The sequence below is a fragment of the Nuphar pumila genome, chromosome 16, assembly GCF_984573655.1.
Source record: "Nuphar pumila chromosome 16, dmNupPumi1.hap1.1, whole genome shotgun sequence".
Classification (NCBI taxonomy): Eukaryota; Viridiplantae; Streptophyta; class Magnoliopsida; order Nymphaeales; family Nymphaeaceae; genus Nuphar; species Nuphar pumila.
Genome location: NC_143264.1, coordinates 1,766,404 through 1,785,508, shown reverse-complemented (window position 1 = coordinate 1,785,508; position 19,105 = coordinate 1,766,404). Strand labels below are relative to the sequence as shown.

At 37.8% G+C, this 19,105-nt stretch overlaps 2 protein-coding genes and 1 long non-coding RNA gene across 3 annotated transcripts in view; 2 read left to right on the top strand and 1 right to left on the bottom strand.

Moving 5' to 3' along the window:
- The window catches only part of LOC149812637 (putative galactinol--sucrose galactosyltransferase 2), a 37,339-nt gene extending 32,376 nt beyond the window's left edge, over positions 1-4,963 (top strand). The window contains exons 6-14 of the mRNA XM_089990937.1: positions 1,818-1,925; positions 2,027-2,152; positions 2,242-2,652; positions 2,742-2,883; positions 2,959-3,026; positions 3,371-3,505; positions 3,626-3,846; positions 4,370-4,458; positions 4,580-4,963. Coding sequence (XP_089847063.1) covers positions 1,818-1,925; positions 2,027-2,152; positions 2,242-2,652; positions 2,742-2,883; positions 2,959-3,026; positions 3,371-3,505; positions 3,626-3,846; positions 4,370-4,458; positions 4,580-4,879 — 1,600 coding nt within the window. The 3' untranslated portion in view covers positions 4,880-4,963. The remainder of the gene's footprint in view (positions 1-1,817; positions 1,926-2,026; positions 2,153-2,241; positions 2,653-2,741; positions 2,884-2,958; positions 3,027-3,370; positions 3,506-3,625; positions 3,847-4,369; positions 4,459-4,579) is intronic.
- A 1,904-nt stretch (positions 4,964-6,867) lies between these two features.
- On the bottom strand, positions 6,868-7,283 carry LOC149812636 (uncharacterized). The gene has a single exon (XM_089992492.1). It carries the CDS (start codon positions 7,234-7,236, stop codon positions 7,015-7,017), a length of 222 nt encoding a protein of 73 aa, XP_089848618.1. The 5' UTR covers positions 7,237-7,283; the 3' UTR covers positions 6,868-7,014.
- Positions 7,284-15,020: 7,737 nt separating this feature from the next.
- On the top strand, positions 15,021-17,099 carry LOC149812635 (uncharacterized). Its single transcript, XR_016428260.1, has 2 exons — positions 15,021-15,107; positions 16,906-17,099. It is a non-coding gene; the product is annotated as an uncharacterized LOC149812635 (long non-coding RNA).
- The last annotated feature ends 2,006 nt before the right edge of the window (positions 17,100-19,105 follow it).

The window sequence follows — 19,105 nt, the reverse complement described above, 5'->3', positions numbered from 1 at the left end:
TGATGCTCCAGTTAGAAGGTTGGAGAAATGGGAAAATATATTAGTTAAAAGAGGTCGGGGTAGGCCTAGGAAGACTTAGATGAAGATGATAGGAAAGGATATGAATGCTTTGAACCTCACCGAGGACATGGCATTGGATAGAAATGATTGGAGGAAAAGGATTCATGTGGAAGACCCAAAATGAATTTCTTTTTTTTGGTTCATATCGCTGAGCCCAATTGTTTTGGGATGAAGGCGTAGTTACATACATACATACGTGATATTATCACGAGAATATTGCGATATTCTCGTGATATTATCATAATATTATTAATTAGTTTTACTGTTTTTATTTATTTTTTACATTTTAAATATGTTTTTCTTATTTCTTATAATTTTTTTACTTATTTCATTATTATTTATGTATTTTTTGTCTAAACATGATATTCTCTTATTTTTTATATTTTTTAAGCCCGAGATTTATCACCAAACCTATAATATCGCGAGAAATAGCCTGCCCAGATATAGCCGATACCGATATTTGTGACTATGGTTCAAAACCATGTTCAACTTGAGGGAGGGTGTTAAGATGTATGAAATTGATTGGATCATTAGGATCCACACGTGGCGTTATGTTTTTAAGTTGTAAATTTCTTTGCTTTATTTATCCTTTTCTTGTAATACTATTGTAACCCCTTAATAAGGGGCATATATGTCCAATGTGAATTATAAGAGTTATAAAAGAAGAGGGCACGACTTTCAAGGTGTGATACCTCTATTTTTTTGAAGAAAAGTTCCCCTCTTCTCTCTCAAGTCCTCTTTCTCTCTTGGATGATTGAGTTAGGGTTCAATACACATTGATACCCAAATTTTCACACTAGGATGGACAGCAGTAGTCATACCAGTTATCACCCTAGTGAGTTTTGTGTTACGTGTGTTAAATTATGTAATCTAATCATGCAATGTAATATATATATATATATATATATATATATATATATGGTAATACATATACATATATTAATATATATGTATATGTATCTACTTATTATATATATAAAATATATATATTTCTAACTGTTTAGCCGTAGGGGTAGTTTAGTCTTTTTACAACATATTCTTTTTAGAATATGTTTTTATAATTTCCCTTTATTCTTTTTCTTTTTTCTTTTTTGCTGATTTTTGTAAAAGGTGGAAAGCACCTTGGAGGGGCCCACCATCTAGTCGTTGGGCCCCTTCCAACGGTCACATTTGTGACCGTTGGAAGGGGCTCCAACGGCTAGAGGTGGAGCCTCTCCAAGGACTCCACCTCCTCTATTTAAAGGGGCTCTCCCCTTGTGTATTTCTCAAGGCTTTGGGATTATAGCCCAAGCTTGTGTTAGTGGAACTTATGACTTTTGGGTTCGTATTTGTGCATTTGTGAGTTTGTGTTGTGCATTGTGTGCACAAGTGTTTCAAGTATTCTTGTTGGGCGTTTGTATACGCATTATTTCCAAGAATATTGTAAAATTGTTCGTAGTATCTTGTTGGAGATACTTTCACAATGTGTGCATCTGATTATGTGCTCAAGAGTGTAGTGTCTGTTGTCATTGGTAAAACTTGATCCAATATGTTTGTGGTTTCAAATTGTAAGTAATATACGTATGCATGTAATTGTGCTTTTACATGTGCATCGATTCTGTAATTTGCTGGATATATGGTACTAACTTGCTGGAGACTGATAGGTCCTGACGCTGGGTTTTGGTGCTGACCCTGACTAGAGTTAGTCATATTGGTTTTATTTATGGGAAGCTGAATTTGATGGAACATACTTGCTCCATTTTCTTTCTATTTCTTAGCTTGTCCAATGGGGGTGCTCCTGCTAGATTTCTAATCATCGATGATGGTTGGCAAGATACGGTAAATGAATTTCGAAAAGAAGGTGAACCATTCCTTGAGGGATCACAGTAAGCATGAGTTTCATTTCTTCCATCTTCACCAACATGGTGTTCTGGTAGACCAATGATGCATATTTTGTTATCTTACCTTGGGCAGGGATATTTTGCAGGTTTGCTTCCAGACTTGTCAGCATCAAAGAAAATAAGAAATTTCGGGGGGCTGGTATCACAACTGCTCGGGAAGACAGCAACTTAAAAGATTTTGTTTCAACTATCAAACAGGCATTTGGCTTGAAGTATAAAAGATTTTGCTGCTGAATTTTGAGTCGATGATTCTTGTAGCATATGTGAACTCCAGTTTCATATACTTATCCACATTCTGCAGATATGTTTATGTGTGGCATGCATTGATGGGATATTGGGGTGGTGTGCTTCCAACAGCACCAGAAATGAAGAAGTACAATCCCATGCTGCAGTACCCAGCTCAGTCACCCGGAAATGTGGGGAATCTTAGGGATGTGGCTATTGACTGCTTGGAAAGATTTGGTGTTGGTATGATAGATCCTGGCAAAATATATGAATTTTATGATGATATGCACAGCTATCTTGTGGCTCAAAACATAGACGGAGTCAAGGTCGATGTGCAGAATGTACTAGAAACACTTGGAACTGGATTTGGTGGGCGAGTTTCATTGACTTGTCAGTATCAGCAAGCACTTGAAAATTCTGTTGCCAAAAACTTCAGTGACAATAACTTGATTTGCTGCATGGGCCATAACACAGATTCCATATACAGGTGACTGTAAACAAGTACAAATTTTAACATTAATTTTGTATTTTACTTTTGCCTACATAGTTTTCTCTGATTCTGCATGACTATTTCAGTTCAAAAAGAAGTGCAAGCACAAGAGCCTCTGAAGACTACATGCCAAACATTCCAACATTGCAGACATTGCACATTGCATCTGTGTCCTACAATAGTTTCTTTCTTGGTGAAGTTGCAGTCCCTGATTGGGACGTGTTTTATGTATGGTCCTGCCTATTCCCCTGTATAGTTGCATACACAACAGACCCTATTTCTTGACACCGAGTCTGTTCTCAGAGTTGCCACCCTGCTGCTGAATTTCATGCTGCTGCTCGTGCTGTGGGTGGTTGTGCAGTCTATGTTAGGTAGGACGGATATGTTTACTATTGGGTACCCCCCTCATGCTATTCTCTTTGTTGAGAGCACAGATCCAGTGATCAGGTCCAAGTAGTCGGTCCACACAAAACACAGAAATTTGCTGTGTAGTGATTTTCTGTGTTTTGTGTTTTACACAGAAAATCGCCGCCCACATAGCGATTTTGTGTTAGTGTTTTACACAGAAAATCACTACACGTGTTGGCAATTTTCTGTGTTTTGTGTGGCCCAAGTACTTTGTAAAGTACTCGGCCTGATCACCTAACCACTTCTCCTCTTTCGTTTTCTTCCTTTCTTGAGTTCATTTTGAAATATGGTGCCTTAACTCCTACAGTGATAAACCTGAGCAGCACGATTTTACAATTCTGAAAAAGCTAGTGCTTCCTGATGGATCCGTGCTAAGAGCAAAATATGCTGGAAGGCCTACTCGAGACTGTTTATTCATCGACCCTGTTATGGATGGGAAAAGGCATGCAAACTGTTAAAAAATTATTTGCAACAGAAAAATACTAACCTCCAAGGTTATTCTGTATTATCATGAGAATTTTTTTCCTGTTTCTTCTGTAATCTGGTCTGTTTACTTGCACAGCCTGTTGAAGATCTGGAATATGAATAAATTGTCTGGTGTGCTGGGCATCTTCAATTGCCAGGGAGCAGGTACTTGGCCCTGTCTTGATACGGCTCAGGATAGCACAACTCTTAATATGCATTCCCTGACAGGCCAGATTAGCCCCACAGACAATGACTATCTTGAGCAGATTGTAGATGAGTATTGGACTGGAGATTGTGCAGTATATGCATTCAATGCAGGTAATTTTTAACACAAATTGGCCCATATAAATGCAGATGTTTTTTTGTTTCTTTTTTTCAGTGAGCATAATGCTGAAACAAAAAGGAAAGAAAAGTGAAATCTCCATTCAATCTTTTTTTTTCCAAAGCCAAACTGGGGAATGGCCATTGACTCATGGTGGGATTGAAAATGGAAACCCCTTTATATGGCATGCATTTTCCCCATTTTAGATACTTGCTGAAAATATTTCCAAGTTATATATTCTTCCTTTTTCACATTTTTTTCACGAAACCTTAGCTGAAAGTGATGCCTGCATCTGGCCAATGTGTAGCCAAGACAAAATCCCACCTGAGATTTCTAATAAAAAGACCAAAAATAGTTTTTATTTATTCTCTTATTGCACTTGGATCAACTAACAGGCTAGTGATGGTTGTCATAGGAAAAGTCAGTACCATAGTATTTAACATATTTTATTATTTCTTGTTCTCAAAATGATTTCAAGCTCTTTCTCAAACCCATCTATGTTGTGGTCTTGTGTATCAGGATGTCTTTCCAGATTACCAAAGTCCGGGTCTTTGAGTGTATCTTTGCAAATCTTGGAGTGTGAAGTTTATACCATCTCCCCTATCAGGGTAAGCCCACCACTATGCTTTCACTCTTACAGAATTCTTCGATTCCCTCTTATCATCTGCATTTGGTTTGAACTTTGAACTTCAAAGTAATACTTGAAAACATTTCGTCTGTGGTTTGCAGGATATCGATCAGAAGGTTCAATTTGCACCACTTGGTTTGATTGATATGTACAATTCTGGTGGTGCTGTTGAAGCAACTGACTTTATTCATAATCCTTACATTTGCCGGTTGTCCATTAAAGGAAGGGGCTGTGGTCGATTTGGAGCGTATCTGAGTGTGAAACCAAATAGTTGCTCTGTGAATACAGTGGATAAAGAATTTACATTTGATGCTGGATGTGGGTTGTTTACAGTGAACATCCCCTTTGAAACGAGTTCTGAAGGAAGTATGTGGGATATTGATTTGTATTTTGAGGCTTGAAATTTTGGCCCGGGCCTTTTATATTTTTTTTTCAGGCTTGAACTTTTGTATCCAATCCTTAAAAAATTTTCACTTACCCACCTACAATAGTTACAAAAACTGATTATCTTGGTTAGTTGATTCTGCAGGAAGTTTGTACTTCAGCTTAACTGTTGTCACAATAAACTCTCTCTCTCTCTCTGATGGGTTACTCTGTGTAATATTAGGTGTTGGTGGTGCTACCATACTCCATTTTGAGTCCCATATTATCTCCGCATCTATTCAATTCCTGACCATATCCTCTAGGCGAATCACTTCACTATATAGTGACATCTTGTAGTAAGAGGGTCCTTCTCTCAGAATTCAAATATGACCAAAGAAAAAATTTATCCAGATAAAACAAAGATGCAAACCTGATTTCCTTTTTATTTCTGTATAGAAAGTATCTTTTTCATTATGTATATCCTACAGGGGTGTTTGTTTCAGCCCCTGTGGAGAAGAGGCTCATATTCAAATGAAATTGGGTCGCTTTCCCATGGTATGGGGCATTCATTTCACCCCAAAAGGTGAGAAAGATGTCTTCTTTCATATGAAAGAGGGGATCCTGCCTCCTTAAGGGCAGTGAAACAAACAGTCCATGTGAAACGAGCCATGGAGGCTACCACCTTTAATACCGAAATCTGTGGTTTCAAGTGAAGCTGATGTTTCCCGCACAGAAGTGGATTTCGCGCACCTGTCAGTTTCATGTGATGGCCATTTCTGGTGACCTTAACAAACACGCCCCTCAGCTTATTCCCCAGGGTGGGATTGACATGGTCACCCTATATCAAGAATTGTGGCAAGCTGTCTGATTTATCTCATTCTAAATTGAACATACCATGAAAAGTGTGGAAATCTAATTTTGGATAGCATAAAGAGCAATCCTTATTACAACACTACATTTTTTACATGTGAATGCACACAAAGTTGGAAAAAAGGAACTGAAGTAAAAGGCAAAACTTATTCAAGGAGTGCTCATATTGTTTTTCAAAAATGTAACACCCCATAAACACCAAAGAGACTCCCACACTCTGTTTCAATGACAAAAGCAAGCTCTCTCATTTGCATGATTTAATATGTTCAAGATCAGTAGCGTGATGATGATGCTCATAAGAGCACTGCTCATCTGATAGGGGCGACTTGTGAATGTTACCAAGTTGACTTTACGTCACAAGTTTGAAGCCCATGGTTGGCATCCCTTGCTGCAAGGTGGACCAACCGGAGGCCAGCCAATGTGCGGTCAGTCATGGAAGTTTTTTTTTCATTGGATTATAAAAAAAAAAATCATATAATATGATTGGAACTACAAAAGAGACGGATCCCATCGTGTTCTGCTTTTTCTTTGAAGCAGAGGCAGGAAGTCTGTCAACCACAAATTATTGGCTTTCCTTCAATCCACCACTGATATGTAAATCCCAAGTTCCTAATAAACTTGGGAAGCAGATCAGGTCACGCTGAACATGAGCGTTTTTGCTCGTGCCGACATCGTGGCCATCCGATTTGTATTTTAAAAAGCTCAAAAGTCAACAAAACCATGTGGCATTCATCCAAAATGCAAACAGACGGCCGCGATGTGGGCATGAGCAAAAACGCTCATGTTCAGCATGACCTGATTGGCTTCCTAAAGAAACACAGATCTGAATCAACAAAAACATAACACCAAAAAACTGAACAATGGTAATCCCTAAACCACCATGGTTAGTTTCTTAACTCTTTTCCCCATATACTTACATTGGCGCCCTCTTGGCTCAAGATTCAAAACATTCTGTCCAAAAAAAAAAAAAAGAGGAAAAAAAGAATAAAATGTTATGCTTACATTGACACCCTCATGGCTCAAGATTCAAAGCGTTCCGTCAAGAAAGTACAAAAAATAAAAGAGAGAAAACAAAGAATCAACTCTATTCGTTTCAATAGGGACTACAATCAATGCAACACCACCAACAAAATGCCATCCCCAAAAACCAAAGCCAAGGGACTACAACTAATCAACACCACCAACAAAATGTCATCCCCCAAAAACCAAAGCAACCCACCCACAAAAGAAACTGAAAAAAAAGGAAAAACAGTAACCCCAAAAGGGGAGAAAGGAAAGAAACACACCCATAATCATTATATAGCTAAGGGTAGTAAACAGGGGCACCAGGGAAATGGAATGGACCTTGAGCTGTTGGTGGTGGGTAAACCTGCACCTTCCCACTGCACCCACTGCTGATGCACTGCTTGATCTTGTGGAACCCATGTCCAAAGACCCCAAACCCAAAGAGGAGGCCTATGAGGATGATCACCAGGATCAAGCAGGTGCAGAGCCTGCACATCTTCCCTGATGGGAAGCAGCACATTCCTTCTTTCTTCAGATGGACAGGCAAAATGATAAGAGAGCCTTGGTGTTGATGAGAGAAAGAAAGAGGATTAATGAGATCCCTCTCTTTCTCTCTTTTTTTGGATCTGGGTTTTGGATGAGAAGGTGGGGTTGGTTTTGAAAAGGAAGGGCTTGAGTGTGAATCAATCCTGTTTTAGAGTGGTTGGTAATTTGTGTTTCAGATGGTGCGTCGCTTTCGGGGACTTATTTTGATAATCGGTGACGTCGTATTCTTCCCAATAAAGAATGATCTCGTGAAGATGGTTATCGTCTGATCTTGATGGTGGTGATGTTGTGCGGCCCCACACATCGTTACAATCCGACGGCTCGGATGGGATTGATCGGATCATATTTAAGGAAATGCTGAGATGTAAAGAGAGGGATTCATTCACGTTTGGATTAAGAAAAAAATTCTTATAGGTTAAGAAGGTTTTGAGGAATATTTCCTATTAAAAAGTGTACTTTTCAAAAGAACTGTCACTTGAAAGGTAGGAAAATTCGTACGGATTTTCCATTATTCATCACTTTTTTTAACTTTCAAACGTGCTCTTGAGTTCAAATATTTGGGATCCATCATTCAAAAGTATGGAGAAATTGATGGAGATGTAAATCATAGGATAAAGGTTGGGTGGATGAAATGGAAAAGTGCTACTGGAGTGCTGTGCGATCGTAGAATGCCATTGCGGTTGAAGGGAAAGTTTTATAGGACGACTATTAGACCCGCTTTACTATATGGTACGGAATGTTGGGCTGCCAAGAGACATCATATTCAAAAAATGAGTGTAGCTGAGATGCGGATGCTTAGATGGATGTGTGGAAATACAATAAAAGATAAGATTCGGAACGAAGAGATACGTAAGAAGGTAGGTGTTGCACCCATTGAAAATAAGATGCGAGAGAATCGTTTACGGTGGTTTGGACATATTCGGCGAAGGCCTAATGATGCTCCAGTTAGAAGGTTGGAGAAATGGGAAAATATATTAGTTAAAAGAGGTCGGGGTAGGCCTAGGAAGACTTGGATGGAGATGATAGGAAAGGATATGAATGCTTTGAACCTCACCGAGGACATGGCGTTGGATAGAAATGATTGGAGGAAAAGGATTCATGTGGAAGACCCAAAATGAATTTCTTTTTTGGTTCATATCGCTGACCCCAATTGTTTTGGGATGAAGGCGTAGTTGTTGTTGTTGTTGTAGGGATCAATCTTTTGTTGTTAATTTAAAAAATTCACAGGACTTTTCTGAAATTTGTGATATATATGTCCCACCTATCTTTGCAATCAAACGACTTTGATTGATCAGATCATGTTGAGGGTAAAAAGAGAGTCATTCTTGGGTAGGGGCACTAGAGTTTGGTATTTAAATTTTGAACGGGTGTCTTCACGAGAGGTCAATCTTTTGTTCCTAATCTAAAAAACAGTCCTCACTTTTTTTGAAATTTCTGATATATCACTACAAGAAAAATGCTAATTAGCGACGAAAATTTGCGACGGATTTTTTCCGTCGCGAATTAGCGACAGATTAGCTAGAGAAACAATCTGTCGCTAATTCGCGACGAATTAGCGAGGAAACAACTTTTATCGTTAATCCGTCGCTACTTAGCGACGGATTAGCGACTGTATTTTTTTGTCGCTAATTCTTATTACAAGAACACCATTTCAGCGATGGATTTAGAGAGGGAACTCTGTCGTCGCGAATCCGTCACTAATTAGCGACGGCTTAGCGACAGAGTATATTCCGTCGCTGTTTTGGTTTTTTGAATTACGATGGCTTAGCGACGGAATTAATCCGTCGCTAAATGTCGCATTACCCCTAATCTCAGCCCTCTTTTTCCTTTCTCCTTTCGCTGCTCCCGCCCGCCGCCCTCTCCCTCCTGCCGCTCTCTTCCTTCGGCCGCCCTATACATCCCGTCGACCTCTCTGCCGGCCCCCACCGTTCGCCGAAAGTCGATCTTCGTCAACCTTCCGCTGCCGCCGCCGCTGCCCGAAGCAACCGCAGGTATTTCACCGTGAAATGGATTGGGGGTCGACCCCCTGCGTTTTCCGGCAGGGGGTCGACACCGCCAGGCAGTCGACCCCGGTAGGTGGTCGACCCCCTGCCGTGTCCGGCCGGGGGGGGGGGGGGGGTCGACCCCCCGCCATGTCTGGCCGGGGGGGGGGGGGTCAACCCCCTGTCGTGTCCGGCAGGGGGTCAACCCCTTTTGATGTCCGGCCGGGGGTCGACCCCCTGGTTTCTTGCTCTTCTTTTTCTTTTTTCAGAAATTAGGGTTTTTATTTTATTTTCATTGTTTAGTTTTCTTTGATTTTCATTGATTAGGATTTTTTTTTTTTTTTCATTTATTAGGCAATTGAATCAAATTTCTTAAATTAAGGCTATTTGTAGTTAATTTAATTAGGGTTTTTTATTTGATTTTGTTTTATTAGGGCTTTGAATCAAAAATTAAAAATTAGGGCATTTTATAGTAAATTTGATTAGGGTTTTCTTGGATTTGATTAGAGCTTTTATTTTTATTTTCTATGATTAGGGATTTGAATCATAATTTTTTTAATTAAGGATTTTTAGTTAATTTGGTTAGGACTTTAAATCAAAATTTTTTATTTTATTTGAATAAATTACAAAAGCCTGTGCACTCTGTTTGCAAAAACTAGCTCAACTTTTAGATTATTACATTGTAGTGCCTGCTTATCCATGATAAAATTCAATAGCCACTTGGTGTATAGAATTACTCATTTTCTTTCATTGTTAATATCCACTCTTACGTTCTTTTGTTATTGGAATAAGAGATAAATATTTTAACCTTTTTTTTTTCTAACCATATATGGCCAACCAATTAGTTTATTACCAGACGTGTCCTTTTTATAAATCATTTGTTTAGAGTGAGTTTTTTTTCATGGTGACTTCATTTTAAAACATCATTTTTTTTGTGCAGATTTCTCAACGGAACTCGCTTGTGCCCCGCCACCCGTGGTAAGTAAGTGACAAAAACAATGCAAATCGGGTAAATTCCCGTGGTGAGTAAGTGATGCAAGCGCATCACATGTTATTTAATTTATTGAATGTAACACTTTATTGTTCACACACTCACTTAGTTGTTGATATCTAGGACTGCTTTGTTGGAGTTCGGAGATCATGCTGAGCATGATTTTAATGTATGAATATGGAAGTGTTCTTATTTTTGGAGTACAGAGTCCATGCTATGCATGATAGTAGTTAGTGGGATATTGAAGTGTGTTTGCTGCAGGTACATGTTTGATATTTGTTTGATATGAATTATTTCGATGTATTGCAATGTTTGATGTGATTGTATCCATGCTTACATGTAGTTACTTTCAATTTGATTATGTCTTCCATGTGAAATTGTATACTGAAAGCATGCTTCAAATGAATGTATCGTGTCATGAATAGTTTGCAGATGAAAATATTAAGTTATCAATGCATGTATCATAATTCTTGTGATTGTATGACATCATATATTGCATGATAAATTTGATATTTTCTTCATCATAACATTCTCATGGTTCTCTTTTAACTGGTTAGGATACTATTCGTAACATCATACGACAGAATGACTGCAAACCGTGAATGGATGTACCGTAAGATAGTGGGCAATGAGTTATCGCATGAATATATGGATGGTGTCGACAGTTTTATTGAATTTGCAACGGCAAGTATCAGTACGGTAGATCCCACAGGTCGGATTAGGTGTCCCTGCAAGATTTGTAAGAATAATCGATTTGTAGAACCTCATGGCGTTAGACATCACCTATACAAGAAGGGTTTTGCGAGTGATTATCAGAACTGGATATTTCATGGAGAAGAATTTAGAAACGATTTTGATGCACGGGTGAATGTGGTGCACGATAATCCATATACGAATTTGATATTTGATGTTGCAGGAACAGAACTGGGTTCTGCTATGAGTTCTAGTGATGTAAGAACTGCCGTAGATGAAGAATCACCAAACGATGCAGCTAGTAGATTTTATGATTTACTTAGAGATGCTAATGAGCCACTTTGGAACGGTTATGAGAGTCACACTATCTTGTCTGCAGTTCTTCAACTAATGAATTTGAAGTCCGAGTATAATTTGAGTCAATCATGTTTTGATCGTTTGTGCATGATTGTGAAGAGTATGTTGCCTAAATATGAGAAATTGCCACAAAATTTCTATCGTGCGAAAGTTATGGTCAACGCTCTAGGTATAGGTTACAAAAAGATTGATGCTTGTCCAAATCACTGCATGTTGTATTTCAAGGAGCAGGAAAACGACATATCATGCCCGTCATGTGGGCATCCTCGGTTCAAGCCAAAAACAAGAGGCAATGGTAGCACGAGATCAAAGGAAGTTTCATACAAGTCGCTCCGCTACTTTCCTATCACTCCTAGATTGCAGCGATTGTATATGTCTTCAAGGACAGCTAAACACATGAGATGGCATGCAAATAAAGTTCGACACGATGAAAACAAGATCACGCATCCTGTTGACGCTGAAGCTTGGAAGCACTTTGATCGTACTCATCAGAACTTCGCAATGGAAGTGCGAAATGTTAGACTCGGTCTATGTACAGATGGATTTAATCCATTTGGGGGTAGATCAACTCCATACTCATGCTGGCCAGTATTTGTAACTCCATACAACCTTCCACCAAGCTTGTGTATGAAACGTCCAAATCTTTTCTTGTCTCTGTTGATCCCTGGTCCGACCTCACCTGGCCAAAATCTTGATGTATATCTAAGGCCATTGATTGATGAATTAAAAGTACTGTGGGATGACGGTGTTACCACGTATGATGCCCACAAAAAACAAAATTTCAACATGAAGGTCGCTGTTCTATGGACAATCAGTGACTTCCCTGCATATGGTATGTTATCTGGTTGGAGCACACATGGGAGGTTGGCTTGTCCGTACTGCATGGAGGATTCCAAAGCTTTTAGATTGAGGCATGGAAGGAAGCCTTGCTGGTTTGATTGTCATCGTCGATTTCTACCCAGCGATCATCCGTTCCGACGTCAAAAGAATGCATTTAAAGCAGGCACAACTGAAACAGAAGGTCCATCCTTAAGATTGTCCGGCATAGAGATTCTAAGAAGATTGCGATACTTTCCAGATGTATTAACAGATGCCCGCAGTCCTACACCCTTCCGTGGATTTGGGAAGGATCACAATTGGACGAAAAAATCTATTTTTTGGGAACTACCGTATTGGCCGACCCTATTGATACGACATAATTTGGATGTGATGCATGTAGAGAAAAATGTGTTTGATAATGTGTTCAATACAGTAATGAATATTAAAGGAAAAACGAAGGATAATCCGAAGGCCCGTATGGATTTAAAATTAATATGTAAAAGACCAGAATTGGAACTCAAAGAGTATAATGGCAAAGTACTGAAACCAAAGGCGAAGTACGTGCTCGGACTTGATCAAATAAAACATGTATGTCAATGGTTGAGACAACTAAGATTTCCAGATGGATATGTCTCTAACATTGCTCGGGCTGTGAAGATTGACGATGGACAATTATATGGGTTGAAGAGCCATGATTGTCATATCTTTATGCAACGATTGATACCCCTATCATTCCATGATATGTTAGACAAACCTATATGGGGGGTATTGTCTGAGTTGAGCAGATTTTTCAGAACATTGTGCGCATCGGAGGTCGTTTTATCAGATGTAAAGAATCTCGAGGACTCTGTCATCACCACTGTTTGTCTGTTAGAAAAGATATTTCCGCCAGCATTTTTCGATGTTATGGAACATTTGATCATACATCCGCCATATGAACTAAGGGCTGGTGGCCCTGTGCAATATCGATGGATGTACCCATTTGAAAGGTATATGTTTTTTTATATTTGTCTCTTTAATGACAGATATTTAAAATTTGAAATGTATATTCTTGTCAGATGCATGTTCGACCTAAAAAAAAAGGTTCGTAATAAAGCAATAGTAGAAGGCTCTATTTGTGAGGCGTACACTTTAGAAGAGATTTCAAATTTCTCATCTATGTACTTCGAACCTCATATTTCAACACGTTACACATGTCCGCCCCGTAACGATGATGGAGAACAAGTAACTGTAGCTGACAAGCTGTCGATATTTCAACCACTTGGGCATGCATTTGGTAGTTGCCGATCAAGGCTATTGACAGATCGAGAGCAAGATGCAGCACACATCTATATTCTTTTTAATTGCTCAGCGATCGACCCATACATCGAGTAAGTATATGTATATGCAACTCAATTATAAATCCTTTTATGTTCTATATGTGGATACATGGCTCGGTAATATAAGTATTTGTGGTTTGCAGACGATTTGATCTGGAGTTGCAAAACGAAGTTTCACATCTCACTGATGCAGAAGTACAAAAAGAACGTGAAACTAAGTTTGTGGAGTGGTTGAAACAGTTGGTAAAGAAGCTAACATAAATTTTGTACTTATAAACAACACTAAGTTACTTAATTGATCGTGATCACAATCATTGTTTATGTTTGTGCGTAGGTTCGCAATGGTGATGTTAAAGATAAAGGAATATGTGATTTAGAAAATGGTCCGACCAAAGTTGTGCAATGCTACAACGAGTATATCGTAAATGGTTATTGATTCCATACAAAAGACTACGGTATAAACAAATCAACGATAAATAGTGGCGTGTGTGTCAAGGGTAGCAGCTACGGTGAAAATGAACATGATTACTACGGTGTTATAGAGGAAATAATGGAGTTGACTTACTTAGGCATAAATAACAGGGTTACGATATTCAAGTGTCATTGGTTTGATCCAACTGCAACAAGACTCGACAAAGCTTCAGGCATTATGGAGGTGAATCATAAATCCAGGTTTGGAACATATGAACCATTCATATTAGCCTCGCAAGCTCAACAAGTTTATTATACTTCATATTCGAGTATAAAAAAGTCAGATAGAAATGAATGGTGGACAGTTTGCAAGGTGAAATCCAAACTATACCCCGAGTATGATCAGTTACAGGAAGATGAGTTAGTTGAAGACAGTGATTACTATCAATCAGATGATGTCTATGACTTCGCTTATAGTCACGATGTTGCGCATGATATGCATGTCATATCTCCATTGGCCGATGAAACATTCATAGAGGAATGTGATCCAAATGATGTACCAAGTGGATGGGCAAACAATGAAGAAGAAGAAGAAGAAGAAGAAAGTCAAACTAGTGACAAGGAAGAATTCTCAAGCTAGTGAGCAAAATCTTATACTACAAACCTCTATTTAAATGCATTGTAATACTTGATGTGAGTTGTATTGCAATACTTGGTGTGAATGATTAAAAATTTTATTTGAATGTATTGTAATACTTGATACGAATGATTCGAATGCATTGTAATACTTAATGTAAATGATTTCAATTATCTGAATGTATTATAATTTATGCAATTAACGAATGATTTGAATTAGTGCAATACTTGATGTCAATGATTTGAATTATTTGAATGCATTGCAATGCTTGATGTGAATGACTTGAATGCATTGTAATACTTGATGTGAATTATTTGAATGTATTGTATGACATATGTTATTTGTTAGAATATGGTTCGTGGAGGTTATAGTGGTCGCTCATCCAGTAGTAGCCAGGCTCAGCCTTCATCTTCACGGGCTCCTGTGATAGGTATATCATATAACTAATTAGATGCTTGATTAGTTCAAATGCACATTCTGAGAATTTCTAATGTATTTTTTTACAGATGATGTTGCGCCTGTACACGACCCACCTACACCAGTTGATCACACAAGTCAACAGCCAACACAGGAAACAGGGTCTTCTCAGGCTGGCACAAGAAGACTCATTCGAATAGTGTATATCGATAATCGACCGTAAGTATTTTGTTTTCAATTATTGCATATCTTTTAAATATTTTATATTGATATTTACCGTGTAACAATTCATGTGCAGCACGAGGTTTAAGCCACAAGAAGTAGTACGGGAGATTAGGAATTCACTTCTTCAACATCTACTAGGACCAGTTGCTCAATGGAAAGAGTACCCAAAAGAGGTGTTAGACAGATTGTGGTCCTCATTCATGGTATACAGTTGTTCCTCATAGTTAATGTGTTTCATATTTAATTTATTTAAGCAATGTCTACTAACTTTCTGAAAATATTTGTAGGCTTCGAATCGCTTCGCAACTACGGTGGAAGAAAATGATGCAAGGAAGGTGTGGCAGAAGGTGGCTGCCAATCGATTTGCAGACATGCTGCACACTATGAAGACTGCAGCAAAAAAAGCATCTGGCGTAGTAGATGATCCATTACTGTGGAAGGGCCATGGTCCTATTACTATCAGGAGAGATTACTGGGATGAAATGTGCGATAAGTGGGCGGGAGATGCATTTAAAAATCACTCTACGAAGGCTTCACAAAATCGATCGAAGATGCCCAAAGCCCATCTACACACAAGTGGATCTAAAACATTTGGGAGCCACCTAAAGAAAATGGTAACTCATCAATATATAATATTAATTTTATAAGTATTGTTGCAAACTTGTGTACTAAATCTTTTGTCATTTAACTTCGCAGGAAGCAGAAAAAGGAGGCAGTGTACCATATAAGGATGTGTTTGTAGAAACACATAAACGGAAGACCACGAGAGTCTTCGTATCAGAGAAGGCGAGAACGACAACGGTATGTATTAATTCTATTAATAATCATTGCAATATATATGCAAGTTATCATAATGTTATCATTAATTATTAATAAATACTTTAAACATTATTTTGTAGGAGGCATATGAGCAACAGATGGTAGAGCAATATGGCGATGACGCTACTCAGCATCCATCATTTGATCCTACAGCATGGGTGACTGCAGCAGGTGAACCCAAAAAAGGTCGCGTGTTCGGGTTTGGGAGTAATATGAACACTTCACCAGTTATTGGTTCTTCCAGTTACGGCTCACCGACTTCTTGCACCGACATAAGCTCCAAGGAGCCGAATATTCTTTCCAGTGATGATGTTCGCCAGATCATTAATGAATCACTGAATAACTACTTTCAATACACCGTCGCCCCCTTTCTCCGAAATGAGATCAAGGCCGCTGTTCAGGATAGAGGATCTTCGATTCCAGGTCCCTCTTAGGTATAATCACATATTCAGTTTTTTGACTGCCTTAGAGCACATATGAGCATGCTATAATAACATATAGAGTTTTTTTATTGCATTAGAGCACATATGAGCATGCTATAATCACATATAAAGTTTTTTTGTCTGTCTTAGAGCACATATGAGCATGCTATAATCACATATAAAGTTGCTTTGCCTGCCTTAGAGCACATATGAGCATGCTATATTCACATATTCAATTTTTTGACTGCCTTAGCACACATACGAGCATGATCGAATCACATATATAGTTTTTTGCCTGCCTTAAAGCACATCTGAGCATGGTAGAATCACATATAGAGTTTTTTTAGATGCCTTAGAACACATATGAACATGCTATAATCACATATTCAATTTTTTGACTGCCTTAGCACACATATGAGCATGATAGAATCACATATAGAGTTTTTTTATTGCCTTAGATCACACATGAGCACATGATAGAATCACATATAGTGTGTAATTTATTTCATTATATTTTGTTTATCAATACTGACTGTTCTTTTCTTCTGTAGGCTGCTAGCGATAATCAGGGTAGTGGAGCTGAAGGGACAGATAAAGACAATGAACAAGAAGACGCACAAAATCTTGGCGATGATTAGAAGACTGTGTTGAAGAAGTTCTATTTTTTTTATTTTTCCTAATTGTAATTGTTGAATTGTAAATAATTAAACTTCTTAATTTTAAGGTGGAACGATTAATTATTGTAGATTCTTGTTATATGAATTTTTTTGTGTGGTTTGTTTTTTATTTACAGGAAATATAAATTGTACAGGAAATAGAAATTGTACAGTTCTCGGTAATTAATTTTCAAATAATTTTTTTTATTTTTTTTTCGTGTTTGCGATGGATTAGCGACAGAACCATCCGTCGCTATTCATATTAATCTAGTGACGGCATAGCGACGGAAGTAAATCCGTCGCCAAGCCGTGGTCGCCATTTAGTACCAGCGGATTGGCGACGGAATATAGCGCTCGTTATTCCGTCGCAAGTAGCGATAGAATCCTTCCGTCGCCAGTTAGCATCGAAATATTCGCGACGTAAGCATACTGTCGCCTCGTTGTTGCTAATCCGTCGCTAACCATGTTAGCGACGGATTAGCGACGGAATGTGGTCGTCGCTAATCTACTGCTTTGTTGTAGTGTATGTCGCAATCGGACAACTTAGATTGATCAAATCATTTGAGAGAGAGAGAGAGATGCATTCAGGGGTAGGGACACTAGAGTTTGGTGTTTAAATTTTGAAGCTAAAACTGCATCTAGAGGCTAATTTTTTGCTTCTAATCCCCAAAACGAGTTTTACTTTTTATGAAATTCTTGACAAGAGCCACAAGTTTCTTGACAATTTTTTGTTTTTGTTTTGTTTTCTATATTGTCTATTGAAATTAAAAATTGCTTATTCATCATCATAAGAAAGATGGGTAACTAAAATATGTTTACCAACCAAATATGTTTACTCGTATGAACCAAGATTTTTATAAGGTTTTTTTACTTTTTTTTTTCAAAAATTTTACCAGACGGATGTCTAGGCACTTGATTTTATAGAAACAGACTCTTGGATCATCTAACTACGATGCATAAGAAGGATCTTTTAAGGGTTGAAAATGAATGACTTAAAATTTTCATAAATATTCAAGCATAAAACATCACATTTCTTGATCGGTTACGATGATCCAACAATCGATTCCTAGCAAATGGACCATGCCGAATGCATATGCATGTTTAAATTTGCAAAAAAACCTATAAAAATCTTGATTCATATTTGCAAACATATTTGGTTGGTAAACATATTTCAGTTTTCCTATTAAAGACAATGATAAAGTATATTGAATATTTGACTATAAAGGTTATTATTGCAATTTGAGTTGTAATCTAACCAAAGTTAATAAATAATAATAAAGGTCGGTCTTTGTTTAGCAGTTTGCAGTCAAACATGACCACATCAAGAAATTCAAAAAATTGAAGCCTTTTTTAATTGTTGCTTCTATGGTGGTACCGTACCAAGATAAGACACTCGATTTACATAGATATAAGATTCAAATGCAAAATCTAAACATTAATCATGTTTAACATGTTCTATTTATTATTTTTACGTGTTAAAGTTAACTTAAATGCCATGTTTTATACCATTTCTAGAGCACCTTTATTTTCATGAATGGTGAGTTGTTGATTTTTATTGTCTCAAAATAGGATCGTATGATGTATTAGATAAGATAAAACCTTATAACATGGTAAACAAATCATGCTAAACACATATGTACAGTTGAATTTATCATTTGGTGGCTAAATCCATGCAAATAAGATTGTGTTCAGCATGATACAAAACTACCTTTTTATTATCGGCAAGATCTTGGCCCTTATATGAAATTTTCCTAATTGCAGAACTTGGTATTGGTCCAAGGGTAAGGTGTCATAAGAAAATAGGTGGCTCTCACATGAAATGTCTATTTTCTTATGCAATGTAATAAAATGGTTGGCTATGACATAAAATGTCTATTTTCTTATGCAATGTAAGAAAATGTGTCAAGTTAATGAGAAGTCTCTTTTATACATGAAACGTGCACTTCAATACAACAATCTTGTTACCATTCAAACATACATATATTGTAAATATCTTCATGCATCATAATATCAACATATCCATGCTTGGCATTCAACCATCTAGGATATGCTTGCAATACAAATGCAAGTACATGCAGAATTAAGTATACATGTT